Below are 15,797 nucleotides of genomic sequence, written 5' to 3'. Positions count from 1 at the left end.
TACCCCTGCCTCTGGCAAGAAAGGACGCATCTCTGACCTTCTTGCTTCTTTGTGATCGAAAGGACTGCATTTGGTAATACGGTGCTTTCTTAGGCTGTGAGGGAATATATGACAAAAAATTTGACTTCCCAGCCGTAGCTGTGGAAACTAGGTCCGAGAGGCCGTCCCCAAACAATTCCTCACCCTTGTAAGGTAAAACCTCCATGTGCTTTTTGGAGTCGGCATCACCTGTCCATTGCAGAGTCCACAGGACCTTCTGGCAGAAATTGACATTGCATTTATTCTAGAGCCCAGTAGGCAAATGTCCCTCTGGGCATCCCTCATATATAGGACAGCGTCTTTTAATTCATTGTTTGAATGCTATTATTTTCAATAAACAGTGTAACATCTAAAAAATTAATCTTGTCCTTACTGGACTCAAAAGTAAACTGGATGTTCAGGGTGTTATTAAAATAATTCTTAAAAGCCATTAATAGTTCTTCCCCCTCCTCTCCAAATAAAAAATACGTCATCTATATATCTTTGCCATGACACCAGGTTCGCTCCGAATGGGCAGTGGTTCCAGATAAAGTCCTCTTCCCACTGACCCATGAAGATGTTGGCGTAACTCGGAGCGAACCTGGTGCCCATGGCTGTGCCCACATTTTGGAGATAAAACACGTTGTTGAATGAGAAGTAATTATTTTGTAAAATGAATAAAACTCCTTTTTGTATAAAATCCTGCAATCCTTTATCTAAGCTGCAATTATTCAACGCCATGTTAAGAGCTCTAATCCCTGCGGAATGTTCAATAATCGTGCACAGGGAACGAACATCCGCTGTCACCATTAAAAAACCTTCTTCCCATTGTACATTTTCTATAACATTCAGGAAGTCTCTTGTGTCCTTTAAATGTGCTTTATTTTTGACCACCAGTGGTTGCAAGAAAAAGTCAATAAATTCGGAAAGGTTCGTAGTCACAGACCCTACACCAGATATAATTGGTCGTCATACTTAAACTGCCTCCTTGTGTACTGTCCTCATTAATTAAGAAAAATGTCTTAATACTTAGCTTTCTAATATACTTGTGCAAATCCACAAATGTACAGAATTTATTGAGGGGGAGTGAGGGCGCATATTTTAGCCCTTTTTCCAACAGGGTAATTTCATCCTTTGCTAAAAGATGATTTGTTAAATTAAAGATTTTCATCTTGCCTGGAGGTGCTATATTCTCACTCTGTATGTGCTCCTTAGGCTTAGTGGACTTTCTTTTTCTCTTTTTTGATGGCCTCTTTCTCATCCTGTTGTTTTTCCCTCCCCTTTTACCCCTTTTTTCACCTTAGTGCTCTCATTTCTCTCCGTTTGGATAAAAAAAGCTGGTGTGTCAGATTGGTCTTCTATCGGCCTGTATCTGTTTGATGTTCGTATCTCTGTGGGGGTAATCTCTCTTCTATTCCTCCATCTATTCCTATATGGTGATCTCCTTTCCCTTAATCTTCTTTCATGATAGGGTACTGACTTATTCTGTCCCCATCTCTCTTTCTCATCCCTATGGATTCTTGGTTTCCAAGTATCCTTATATTGAAGAGGCCTGAGTTCCGGATCTGTATAATGTTCTGTGTAGGGAAGATTCCTTCTTTCCCGCCCTCTAAAAACTGAATGTTCCCTTCTTTTCTCATTTGGTCTGAAGGTGTTTTTTTCTCTCTCACTTGAACTGGGGAGGAAGTGGTGGATATACACTCTTCCAACTCTTCCTCCTCCAAATCACCCTCCACTCGTGTTTCTTCCTCATTATCTTTTTCTAATTTTTATCTCTGTTGAACTTTCGTACCTTTTTCTCAATTAATAATTTCTCGTTCTTTTTTAAATTAATTTCTATTCTTTTTTCTAAGTCCTTGTACTCTTGGAGGTCTATGAAAGGATGGACGAGGGGCCTTATACTCAGTGATCTTTATCCAAATCTGTCAATTCACATTTCCTGTCTGTTATAATTAAGCTAATCAGAGACAGGGAACAAGTTTTTAAAATGTTATCCCATTCAGATTTGAATCTCCCATCTGAGGACAAGAATCATTTTTTAGATGTTACACTGTTTATTGAAAATAATAGCATTCAAACAATGAATTTTATAAAACCCACTGACTCTGGGGCATATATAGGATTCACCAGCTGCCACCACCCCAATTGGCTGGCATCCATACCAGAGTGACAGTTTAGACGTTTAAAATCCAAGCAGAAGAAATGAAAGAAATTTTTTTATCCTCAGGGTATCATAATGCTAGAGTACAGGACGCCATAAACAAGGTGGCAACTATAGAAAGAAAGGATCTACTGCATCCCCAAACGTCCAATAAGGAAACGAATAAGTTTGAATGGGCCTTTATTACATCGTTCAGTAGCCAGTATAAGAATATAGAACAATCCCTTAAGAAACATTGGGGAATTTAAAAAAAAAGACCCTGTTATAGGAAATTCTTTACCTATAAAACCGAAATGTATATTCAGGAAAGCACCCAATCTTAAAACCTCATTGGTTTTCTTGGTGGTTGTGCGCTTTTTACCAATGTCCACTATCAAATCAAAAGGTTTCTTTAGGTGTGGGCTGTGCCTAGGTTGTAGGGGTGTAAAATCTGATATAGGTAAAATTACAGAAGTTTCCATTAATGGAAACAATTGGAAAATAAGTGATTTGATCACTTGCAACAGTTCAAGTGTGGTGTATGCCACCAACTGCAATTGTGGACTGTGGTATATAGGGCGCACATCAAGGCCTCTTAAAGTTCGCCTTGGAGAGCACCTACGCAATATTAAAAATGAACTGACAACGCACTCATTGTCAGAACATTTTTAAACACATCATCATAGGAACATTAAAATGTTTTGTGGTATCAGACACATAAAAGGTCACTGGAGGCGAAATAAGGTCAATCAATTAGCGAAGGCCGAAATGAAGGCCATTTTTGATTTAGGAACACTTAAGCCCGGTGGCCTAAATTCTGATTTTGAAGTTAAGTGGTTTTTATAGGGTTTTACTAGTCTTAAATGGAACGGTTTTATATTTGTATAAAGATCATTATTTTATAAACATTGATTTTTATTGACAAGCTGCCAATATCTAGTTTTTATGTATATTCATTCCTTATTTATTTTGAATGATTTTATTATGAAAATAATTTTGTGTATGGTTTGATTATTTTAGAAATATTCATCCTTGCTAACATGTCACCGGAAGTGATGTCACATCTTCATATTTAATGGTGTTTTCAAATTGATAAAATGCATGGCTAAGGACGTTGAACATGGCAAGTATAATATAAGGACAGATGTGGACTTATAAAACGAGCACAGAGAAATATGATTGGTTTCATAGACAGCGATACCGGAAGTGACGTTACGATAAGGTAGAGACGAGTCGGGTTGCCAGGACAACAAGGAAGCCGGAACATGGACGCTCCGTACGAGCGTGACGGAAGCCGGAGAGGAGAGTGTACAGAGTTCATGCTGCCAGGGCAACCACTACATACGGAAATGGACGCTAAGACTCGGAGCAGCGTCATCAGGGACGGACAGATTAGATCATTAGTTACTGCTGCGATTTATTTAGTCCGATTGGTGGAGGGACATTTAAATAGGGAACGGTTAAGCAGGATCATTATTCATCTCAACCTTGAAAAAGACTCTAGCAAAGAGTTGAAACGCGTCGGTTTCCCGCTAAAGACGCATGTGAGGAGATTGTGTTGATCCGGGATCCAGCAGTGACAATCTGTGTGGTGTATGGGCTGATCCGGAGCACACGCGCTGTTAGGGACTGTCGAAACCACAGTTCCCACAAATTCCGGTAATTACCGATTGCCTCACATGCTTCTCCAAGGGATTTTGTTGAATAATTGATCCTATTTGTTGCATTGTCTTACATGTGTTATGTATATGTGTTGTTATAATTAATTAAAACGGCACTTCACTAAACATAATTTTTTTAATTTCACATGATAACTTTTTCTGGATAACCTGATGGAATGATACGGAATAAGGAAGGAATCACAATCAGCGCTAGTTAAGTGGAACTCTCCATCTTTTGTTTTTCTTGTGCACTTGTGGTGAGGATTAAAGGAACCTCATAGGAGAGAAACTGATTCAGCTGCTGGTTTGCGCACCAAGTAGTCTCTATAATCTGAACCCACTGCTACAGATCCCTCATTCTGGAACAGTAACGCCATATTTTCTTGTTGAGACGAGAAGCCACCAGATCTATCTGCGGACAGCCCTACCGGTGAATTAACTGTTGAAACACCTGGGGATGTAGGCCCCATTCCCCCGGATGGAGGTCGTGTCTGCTGAGTAAGTCTGCTTCCCAGTTGTCCACTCCTGGAATGAATATGGCTGAGATGGCCCTTGCGTTGGTTTCCACCCAGAGGAGGATTTTTGACACTTCTCGCATCGCCGCTCTGCTTCTTGTTCCCCCTATTTTCGGTTTATATACGCCACCGCCGTGGCGTTGTCCAATTGAACCTGGATCGCCTGATCCTTCAGGAGATTGGAAGCTTGCAGAAGAACATTGTAAATTGCCCTGAGTTCCAGGATGTTCATCGGCAGAGCAGATTCCTGTTTTGACCATATCCCCTGGAACTGGGCCCCTTGTGTCACAGCCACCCAACCCCGGAGGCTGGCATTCATTGTCAGTAGAATACACAAGTGGATATTGAAATTCCTGCCTTCTACCAGGTGAGAAACTTGTAGCCACCATAATAGAGAAATCCGGGCTTTTGGAGATAAGGTCACTTCCAGATGCATATGAAAGCGAGACCCCGACCATTTGTCCAGCAGATCCAACTGAAATGGCCGGGCATGAAATCTGCCGTATTGGATTGCCTCGTAAGCAGCAACCATCCTGCCTAGCAAGCGGATGCAAAGATGTATGGATACCTTGCGAGGACAGAGCACCAAGCGGACCATAGCCTGGATAGCCAAGGCCTTGTCCATCTGGAGAAACACCTTTTGAGACACTGTATCCAGTATCATTCCCAGAAACTGAAGACGTTGGGTCGGTTCCAGGTGAGATTTCTGAAAATTTAGGATCCACCCATGATCTGTAAGCAGGCGAGTCATCAGATCGATGCTGTGCAGTAAGACGCTCCATGGACATAGCCTTTATCAGAAGATCGTCCAAGTAGGGGACAATGTTGCCTCTCATCACACGCAGTTGCAGCATCATCTCCGCCATGAGTTTGGTGAAGATCTTCGGAGCTGTGGACAGTCCAAAGGGCAAGGCCTGATTCTGGAAATGATCGTCCAAGATGGCGAACCCGTAAGCCCGATGAGGGGGGCCACATGGGAATGTGTAGGTAAGCATCCTTGACATTTGGAGATACCAGGAATTCCCCCCTCCTCCAGACCGGACACCACTGTCCGCAGAGACTCCATCTTGAATTTGAACACCCGCAGATATGGGTTTAGAGACTTCAGGTTTAAGATTGGTCGCACCGAACAGTCTAGTTTTGGAACGACAAAAAGACTGGAGTAAAAACCTCAGTTGTGCAGCGGAGGTGTTACTGGAACCAATACCCCTGTCCGCAGAAGTTTTTGAATAGCCTCTTGCAAGGTAACTTTTGCAGCGGGAAAAACTGGTAAGCCCGATTTGAAAAATCTGAGGAGGAGGAAGTGCTTGAAATTCCAGCCGGTATCCCTGGGAAATTAGGTCCCTCGCCCAAGGATCCCGGGAAGGACTTTGTGTTGAAGGCGAGCACCCACCTGAAAGTCGCTTTGCTGCTGGGACCAACCGTCACACAGAAGGCTTAGCGGAAAGTGATCTGGTGGTCTGGTCCACGGATGCTGCAGTTGCAGGTTTACAGGCCTTACCACGAGATGCTCTCGGAGTGGTGGAGACTCCCCGGCCCCAGCCTCTGAACCTTGCCACACAAAAGGACTGCAAGGATGGTAAGAACGTCTAGCAGGTGGCGTGGCCGACGGCAAATATGTAGACTTACCCGCCGTTGCCTGGGAGATCCATTTATTTCATTCATCCCCAAACAAGGCATCACCTGCAAATGGAAGATTTTCTACACCCTTTTTGGAATCAGCGTCCACTGACCATTGACGTAACCACAGAGCTCTGCGTACCGAAAACAACCATAGCAGTAGTGTGGCCATTAATCTTACACAATTCCTTAATAGCCTAGCTCATAAAATTTGCAGCATCCTGTATGTGTTGCAGCAGAGTAATGACCTCATCCTGGGGCAGAATGTCTAATCCATTTATATTATCTGATCACTTGACTACTGTCCTGGAAATCATCCACAAACTATTGTGGGGCGCTGTGCTACGCCTGCTGCCGTACATATTGCCTTGAGCGTGGTCTCAATTTTACGGTCAGCTGGCTCTTATAGGGATATAGCCCCTGACAATGGCAATACCAACTTCTTAGACAGTCTGGAGACAGATGTATCGACTGACAGGGGGAGGGGGGGGCTTCCCATATTCCCATACCTTCCTGTCCTCAGCTGGGAGGGGAAAACTAACTAAAAATCTCTGAGGAATTTGTAATTTCTTATCAGGGTTTAACCAAGCTTCTCTGGCCAGGGAGTTTAATTCTTTAGACACAGGAAAAGTGACTGAGGTTTTTGGTCTAACTTTAAAGTACAACTCCTTATCTGGTTCTGCCTCCTGATCTGGTATGTGAAGAACCCCTCTTACAGCAAAAATGAGGGCCTCCGCCCCAGGGGACAGAGAGCTGTCCTCAACCATCTCGTCATCATTCACATCAGGCTGATCAGAATCAGACTGGAGCACCTGTGGCAGTGAGCGTTTATGAGAAACCAACAGAGGGGGCTGAGAAGCCTTCCTGGTATCTGCTGCTTTTGCCATACAATCAACAGACTGCTTTAACACCAGTCACTCCTTTTTAGCTGCAGCTAATTCTGAATTTACATTCTGAATCATGCTTTTAAAACAATCTAGCCAGTCAGGTGCCTATGAACTGTGTCCCTGAGGAGATGAGGAGTACTGATCACACATGAGGGACACCGCTGAAGAAGGGGTAGAGTTACAAGCAGCACACATAACCATGTCAACAGACATCTTTACACAACTGTAACACAGCTCAGCTCACTGAAAATCACCTCCACACAGCCTCTAGAGAGCCGCTGGAGTGACACTGAGGAACGGAGACCAGCACACAAGCGCAGTGTGAGAAAGTAGGTGTATGACCTAATAGAAGTGCAGCGGCGCTACCGCTAGTGTGCTCACCCCGTGCTATGACCCCCAGGTACCAGTACATAATCTGTAACAGCGTGGGTCCATGGAGGAGCAGCGTGCATGCAGCCAGGATGATCCGCAGCAGCAAGAAATGGCGCATTCCCACCTCTGGTCCCGCTCTCTGGGAAGCCATGCCCCTTGTAATGGCGCGCAGTCTCTTAAGATTCATACTGGCCATGTTATAATATATACAAAAATATCAGAACACACAAGCCTTAATGGACAGTGAGCACTGTGGCGCACGAGCCCTGTGCCAGTGTAGTCCACGGCGGGCACCACAGCTCGTGGCCCGTGACCGCCATGTGACATGCTGCCAAAACCGCACCGGGGACCTGCTAACCGGGACCCCGGTGTTAACACTCACCGCACCTATCTTCGCCATCTGTTAGAGGGTGGAGGCTAGCTGCTGGCGTGAGCACGCACACTAACGGTGTGTTAACAGCACCTCAGTAGCTCATTGTCCTGGCAGCTGGGATTACAAACCATTAACCCTCAGGAGGTTGGTTCGGTCCCCCCTCTAAGTCCCACGAAGCAGGTAGCCTGGTTGCCAACCAGGACTACCTGAAAACAATAAACTAAACAAAAAATAAAGGAAACTCTCTGGAGCTCCAGAGAAGTGCACCCGGTTCCTTTGGCACATTTTTCGAAACGGAGTCTGGTAGGAGGGGAGGAGCCAGCACACACTAAAGTGCCAGGCTCCAGTGGACCCGATCTATACCCCCCCCCATGGTACTAAAGTCAATTTCCCTAGTATCTACTAGGACGTTAGAGAAAGATCTCTGGTTAGTTCTCAAAGATCTTTGGAACAACCTCCCTACAGAGTTCCTTTAAAAACTCTGTGCAAGTGTACCTAGAAGAATTGATGCTCTTTTGAAGGCAAAGGGTGGTCACACCAAATACTGATTTGATTTAAATTTCTCTGTTCATTCACTTGATAAAAATAAACTATAAACACTTCTATTTCTGAAAGCATTCTTACTTTGCAGCATTTTTTTTTTAAACACCTGCCTTACTTTTGCACAGTACTATATATTTATTTACCAGTTATTTATATAGCGCACACATATTACGCAGCGCTTTATAGAGAATATTTGCCCATTCACATCAGTCCCTGCCCCAGTGGAACTTACAATCTATATTCCCTACCATATGTACACACATTCACGCTAGGGTTCATTTTTGTAGGGATCCAATTAACCTATTTTTGGATTGTGGGAGGAAACCTGAATACCTGGAGGAAACTCACGCAAGTACGGAGAGAATATACAAACTCCACACAGTTAGGGCCATGGTGGGAATCAAACCCATGACCTAATTGATGTGAGGCAGTAATGCTGACCATTACACCATCCGTACTGCCCATATATACACACACACACTAGCAGTTCTAGACCTAGGACGACTTCATACGCCCCCATCTTGCCCGCTCTATTATCCCTACCTTTCTAATACTTCCTCTCCTCCGTTCCTGTTCATCTTGACGTGCAGTGGTAATAGGCACGCACCGTGCCTATTACCGTGCCGTTAGGTTTGCCATGCCACACAGAGCTTGACCAAAATTAGTTCATGTTTGCTTGATGCCCTAATTTTGATCACAAAACATGAACAGACCCCTATAGGAAGTGTGTGTAGGATAAGTGAAGAATTTGTAAATATGTAGAAAACAAATATCATGCTAAACCATTGTAGAGAGGAGAACAATGGACAAGCTTAAAGCAGGAAGGAGTGAAATACTCAAAAAACTGGGGATATTTAAAATGTATCTAAATTTGAGAATTTAAAAAAATCCCAATGACTAAATTTTAAACAAAACTCACAGCTCTCCAGGGTGGTCAGTACTAACATGTCCAAAACACCTACAATAGACAATCAAAAACAAGTTTTCATGACTGTTTATAACAACTGAATTGCAAACCCCATGTCAAAGACATTCATGCTTTAGACGCAAAAACAATGACATTAGATGACCAAAACCCCCGACAATTGAATCGTGAATGTTCGTTTGGGTGGCAGAAAAAACATGTTTCGACAGGAAACAACAGGCGCCCAACCGACTTTACAAACAAATAATTTCCCTCTTGGTAAATAAACGTACCTTGCCCATTATCTTTCGCCCGTTCATAGCAGCTAAGGACGCAGCAGCATGACGGTGTTCAAAGAACTCCACAAAGCAATAGGGATCGTTACCGGCCGTCTGCTCAATACAAACATCAAATTAGAGGAAACTGTCCATGTAACAGCAGAAGTCTATTTACTTAGCCAATAATAAATAAAAAAACAATCCTAATTATTCTGCTACTCTTTCTTCTGTGGTACATAAATGTGCTGGCTTGTATCACAATGAAGAGTAATCTTCCTTACATGTAGTATATAATACTGTATATGGCACATATAAGCAGGTATATGGTAACATGTCATCAGATACTTACATCCATAATCATCTTGCAGCTTTTGCACTGACCAATCTGACTGAACACCTGAAGAATCAGTGCCTCTGTGACATCCCGAGACAGGTTCCCCACGTAACTTGGAAGACACAAAAATAAATAAAAATAAAATGAAAGTGTAACATGCGACGACACTTTAAAAATATTAAGTTTGGAAAAGCAGTAAAAAAAATAAATGTTGTTTCCAATTCGCATTTGCATCTTTATTTCTTCTCCGTATAGCAGCATAACAACCGTACTCACGTCCGTGGCTACCAGCATAGGTTGGGTATGCGTGATCGGCAGTCAGGAGACCATCGGTCAGCATACCTCCGCCGGTATCCCAGCAGCGGAATGCCAGCGGGGGATTCGCAGGGGGCGGGATGTAGGGAGAGGTGTTGTACGGTCACATAACTACATCCAAACAGCATGGTAACAATACAGTTGTGAAAGCAGAAACATTTTATTTGCACCTTGGCAACTTCACCAATACTCCCTTTAGAATGACCTCCACAACACGACATTCACATCTGGTATACTACGTGTAGGCACGTCTGGTATGTTAAGGGCCCTACACACTGCACGATATTAATGAAAGATATGAACGATCTCGTTCATTAATGGAGGAGATACCATTCATATCTTTCAGTGTGGAGGCACCAGCAATGAACGATGCGCGGCCCCGCGCTCGTTCATCGCTAGTGCCCCGTCGCTTGTGCATGGAGGCCAATATGGACGATCTCGTCCATATTTGCCTGCACTGCTATGGAGCCGGGTGACGGGGGGAGTGAAGAAACTTCACTTCACTTCAGTCCACCACCACCCACCCCCCCACCCCCGCTGGGTCGTCAGTATCCGCCGTCGGGCAGCTCGGCGGCGGATCGCGCTGTTTGCAGGGCACATTGATCTACAGGCATATAGCTGGTGCGCTGGCATACAAAGCGTATGGATGGCACAAACTCCTACAGTATAAGTATTGATTGCATATGGCTAGTATATATAGTATGGGAGCAATATAGATGCTGGTGACTGCCAATCTTCAAACCTCTGTACAATGTTGCATGAGAGCAGTAAGAAATTAAACTCCACTGTGTTTTCCATTTGATCACAGGAGACATTTTCTCCAACTCTGGAGTGTGGGAGTAAGATAGCAGCACATATGGTGTGCACACAATTACAAACCATACAGCCGTTTCCTGTTGCATGGCAAGTGAACATTAGGCCAAATCAGGACACCTAATGTTAAGGCTGAAAGAACCAATCACATTTGAGGTGATCCTTTTTTTTTATTTTCTTCCTCAGTGTCTAGTACACTATGTAAGAGTAATCAATCTGCTTGGAGAGAGCACAGACAAGTACAAATGTGGGTGTCTTCCTACGTCACAACTTCCCCATGTAAAATAACATTCAGATTTGGTTTTTTTTTTAGTTAACTACTTGTCACATTTGAGAAACTTTGGGGGTAATGAATAAATTTAGTTTAATCCAATACTGCCCTGATCACATAGTTACCGCTTTATATTTATAAATAAAAATGCTCTTTCTAAATAAATGTCAATTTTGCATGATCCACGAGAAAACGAAAACAAGAAAAAAAACAATGTGCTTATCACTAATTTTGTGAACAATGACAGGAGCATAACCACCACCAAGTCTTTCGAAATGTGGACTTTATGCTGACAAAGCACTCTATGGACATAAATGCCAGCCAATATCATGAGAACATAAATGGAGAGAGAGAAAACACTTCTATTTAGGATAGACAATAATTATCCCAAGAGGTAAAAACCAATATGCAAAACACACAATAAGGCTGGGATAGTAATAGCCTCCGTATATATGCGTGAAAGCTACAGAATTCTGTAGATTTATGAACCTTATGTAGTAGGGTGCTGAAAAAACCCTGTAGATGTCTCGACTTTTTTTAAATGTTGAAGCTGCACGTTAGAGATATAACAGACTGCACTCTTTAAAATCGATAACGTGCCCGAAAGAATCACTTATACCCCTTTTCCAGTGTGGCATGACTTATTTCTCATGCATTAATGTGTTCAATTAGTAAACTGGATTATGTTGATGAAAGTGCAAGGCATGAAAAAAACATCTGTAAACTTTCTATAATTGCACATAGAGCATGCATTTGTTTTCATTCAATTTACCAGGATGCAGTTATGCGAATATACCGATGCTGGACAGCCCGACAACTATATAGTAGGAATAGGACCAGTGGCGAGTGCATCCAACCACGAGCCCGCAGCGTGACGAGCATAGCGAGCCTGCAAAAGGTGCTTTGTTGCATTCTCCGCCCCCTCCAGGATTCTGGCGATTGGGATCTGTATGGTGACCTCCGGGATCCCAAAACACCAGTCTCCCAATACCAACCACAATTTACCCATTTACTTAGTACATATGTCTGGAAAAACCCTTACAAATTGTAGTACAGTATACCTAGTAACCTCCACTTTCGATCAACAACTGGTCAGTCAGTCATTCTTACAGAACCTGTTTGGAATCATTTTCTTTTTCGCTTCCATTAAACAATGGATCCTGGCTCCCTGAAAGGGCCATTAAGTTACTATGGACAATTAGGGTCAAAAGCAGTTTGATGTCACAGGTCTAAAAACACACTATTGGCATAGGTTGCTAACAAGGAACAGTGTCCCAGATTTATCAAGCCTTGGAGAGTGATAAATAGCACGGTGATAAAGTACCAGCCAACCAACTCCTGTCATTTTTCAAACACAGCCTGTAACATGGCAGTTAGAAGCTGATCGGCTGGTAGTTTATCACCGTGCTATTTATCACTCTCCAAGGCTTGATAAATGGGGGCCAGAATGTTCTATTTGCAGCAAACCTCCTTCAGCCATCACATGTATGCCAATAGTGTAGATCACAGCTAACTCACTGACATCTAAATGTTACAAAGCACCCTATACCCCAGGCAGTATTCACAGCTGCACTGTACAATAATCCATGACAAATAGTATGACAGAACCCACCCCCAAGCAACAACACGCATGGGCCAGGTGGTTGTGGCCTGAATGTTACTATCACTATAAGACCAATATTTATTCTTCAATGCTCACATTATCACATGGTTGCACACATTCTGTTTACTATGTACAGGTGTATGGTATTAATATATTATATTTGAGGGTCTTGAGCTGCTAAACTGGAAAAGCCATGTAAAAAGAAATGTTTAATAACTGTATTAATACTTAACATTACAACACTACATAATGAACCTGATAATCCTCAGTATTCTTTTACCATTAGTCAGTGATGCAGCAGCAACATCTTTACAATGGATATAATTAAAGAACAATATGTGCTGGCATGGAACACTAAAGTGTTCTGTTTTCACTGTTCAATAAACACAAAAAGTAGTTTAAAATATTTCTACATGACATCAGTTAAAAAATACAAAACGCAAAACAAACGAGGGGGGGGGGGGGGAGGAGAGTAGTGGTGAGGTTATAAGAAAACTACGAGGGGTGATTGATAAGTACCTGTGTTTGAAGACAGATGGCGCCACTGACGTCAAACCTGTATATCATTGTTTAGTGTCATCTGTCAAACAACGACTGTCAGAATTTCAGACAAATTCATAGTGTACTTTTGTTTTGGTAGCTGTTGGAAGTGAGCAAGTTTGAGTTTATGCTAACTATGGAGAAAGTGCAGCACCGCACGGTGATTAGATTCTTTTTTTTGGATGGGAAGACGTGTGAGGAAATCAAAGAAAAGTTGGAAGCCGTTTATGGGGGACTTTTCACATTCGATGACAACCATCAGATATTGGTTCAATGAATTCAAGCGTGGTCGTACATCCGTCCTTGATGAAGAGCGTCCAGGTCACCCAACTGGGGTGACTACGGATGAAATGGACAACAAAATCCATGATATCGTATTGGCAGACCGGCGAGTGAAGATCAGAGAGATTGTTGAGATTGTAGGCATCTTATTTGAACGTGTGCAGAATATCCTACATGAACATTTGGGCATGACAAAACTATCGGCAAGATGGGTGCCACGTTTGTTCACTGTGGACAACAAGCGGAATCGAATGACCACTTTGAAGCAGTGTTTGGACCTGTTTAAGCGCAATCCGAAGGAGTTTCCACGCTGTTTCGTGACTGTTGATGAAACATGGATCCATCACTACACGCCAGAAATGAAGGCACAGACAGAACAGTGGTCTTCACCCGATGAACGTGCACCAAAGAAGGCGATGACTGTTTCATTGGCCGGAAAGGTCATGGCCACCGTTTTCTGGGATTCTAAAGGCATAATCTTCATTGATCATTTGGAAAAGGAAAGAACAATCACAGGGCAGTATTATGCTCAATTATTGGGCAGATTTGATGATGCATTGAAGAGCAAATGGACCCTCTAAAAAGTGCTGTTCTACCACAACAATGCGCCGGCACACTTGTCCCACGTTACCACAGTGAATTTGGTGGAATTGGGCTACGAATTGCTGCCGCATCTGCCGTATTCTCCAGATTTGGCTCCCTGCGACTTCTTCCCGTTTCCGAACATGAAAAAAAGTTGGCGGGAAGAGATTTGCATCGAATGAGGAGGTCATCGCCAAAACTGAATCCTATTTCGCAGAGTTCAACAAATCCTATTTTTTGGAAGGCTTGAAAAAGTTGGAATATCGCTGGGCCAAGTGTATCGAGCTAAAAGTGGACTATGTTGAAAAATAAATCAAAATTTTCCCAATAATTTTTTTTCTTCTTGCCTAACACAGGTACTTATCAATCTCCCCTTGTATAATTATAACAGAGAAAGGGTAAGAGAGATTGGAAGATGGGTGCGGACATGAAATGGGGGGTGGGTGGAATAAGTGAGATGGCAAAAAAAACAAAAACCCCAATGCTGGATGGACAAACGCTAAGGGGTATATGCAATTAGCGGCGAATTATCGCCGTTTTTTTAATTCGACACAATTCGACCGTCCAATTTCGGCAAGTGGTTGCCGAAATTCACCATATCCAATGGAAAACGGATTCGACAGTCCCGCGGGCGAAAAACGGCCGATTTGCCGGATTTTGCCGCGATTTTAAAAAAACGGGGAAAAATCCGAAAAAAAATGGCGTGGGGTCCCCCCTCCAAAGCATAACCAGCCTCGGGCTCTTCGAGCTGGTCCTGGTTCTAAAAATCCGGGGGAAAAATTGACAGGGATCCCCCGTATTTTTAAAACCAGCACCGGGCTCTGCGCCTGGTGCAAAAAATACGGGGGACAAAAAGAGTAGGGGTCCGCCGTATTTTATACACCAGCATCGGGCTCCACTAGGCTGGACAGATAATGCCACAGCCGGGGATCACTTTTATACAGCGCCCTGCGGCATTAAATATCCAACTAGTCACCCCTGGCCGGGGTACCCTAGGGGAGTGGGGACCCCTTCAATCAAGGGGTCCCCCCCCCAGCCACCCAAGGGCCAGGGGTGAAGCCCGAGGCTGTCCCCCCATCCAAGGGCTGCTGATGGGAGGCTGATAGCCTTGTGAAAATGTAAAGAATATTGTTTTTTCCTGTAGTACTACAAGTCCCAGCAAGCCTCCCCCGCAAGCTGGTACTTGGAGAACCACAAGTACCAGCATGCGGGGGGAAAACAGGCCCGCTGGTACCTGTAGTTCTACTGGGAAAAAATACCCAAATAAAAACAGGAGACACACACCGTGACAAGTACAACTTTATTACACACTGCCGACACACACATACTTACCTATGTTGACCCGCCGACTGCCACAGTCTCCGACGATCCGGGGTACCTGTGAAAAAAATTAGACTCACCTCAATCCAGTGTCCGGGAGATAATCCACGTACTTGTTAAAAAAAGAAAACGAACACCCGTACCATGCCGGACTGAAAGGGGTCCCATGTTTACACATCAGACCCCTTTCCCCGAATGCCGGGACACCACGTGACTCCTGTCACTGAGGTCCCTTCAGCCAATCAGGAAGCGCTACTTCCGTGGCGCTCACCTGATTGGCTGTGCGCGTGTGACCTCAGACAGCGCATCGCAAAGCCTCTCCATTACTTTCAATGGTGGGAACTTTGCGGGTAGCGGTGGGGTTACCCGCGGTCAGCCGCTGACCGCGGGTGACCTCACCGCTGACGCAAAGTTCCCACCATTGAA

General features: G+C 43.7%; 1 protein-coding gene across 2 annotated transcripts in view; it reads right to left on the bottom strand.

Moving 5' to 3' along the window:
• TIA1 (TIA1 cytotoxic granule associated RNA binding protein) overlaps positions 1-15,797 on the bottom strand; it is a 250,165-nt gene that overhangs the window by 101,282 nt on the left and 133,086 nt on the right. For both annotated transcript variants that reach the window (XM_063932088.1, XM_063932089.1), the window contains 2 exons: positions 9,661-9,757; positions 9,327-9,425 (listed from right to left, as the gene is read on the bottom strand). In XM_063932088.1, the coding sequence (XP_063788158.1) occupies positions 9,327-9,425; positions 9,661-9,757 (196 nt within the window). The remainder of the gene's footprint in view (positions 1-9,326; positions 9,426-9,660; positions 9,758-15,797) is intronic.

This window comes from Pseudophryne corroboree, chromosome 6 (genome assembly GCF_028390025.1).
Source record: "Pseudophryne corroboree isolate aPseCor3 chromosome 6, aPseCor3.hap2, whole genome shotgun sequence".
Classification (NCBI taxonomy): Eukaryota; Metazoa; Chordata; class Amphibia; order Anura; family Myobatrachidae; genus Pseudophryne; species Pseudophryne corroboree.
The sequence above is the reverse complement of the archived record's forward strand: the minus strand, read 5'-3'. Positions and strand labels throughout refer to the sequence as shown.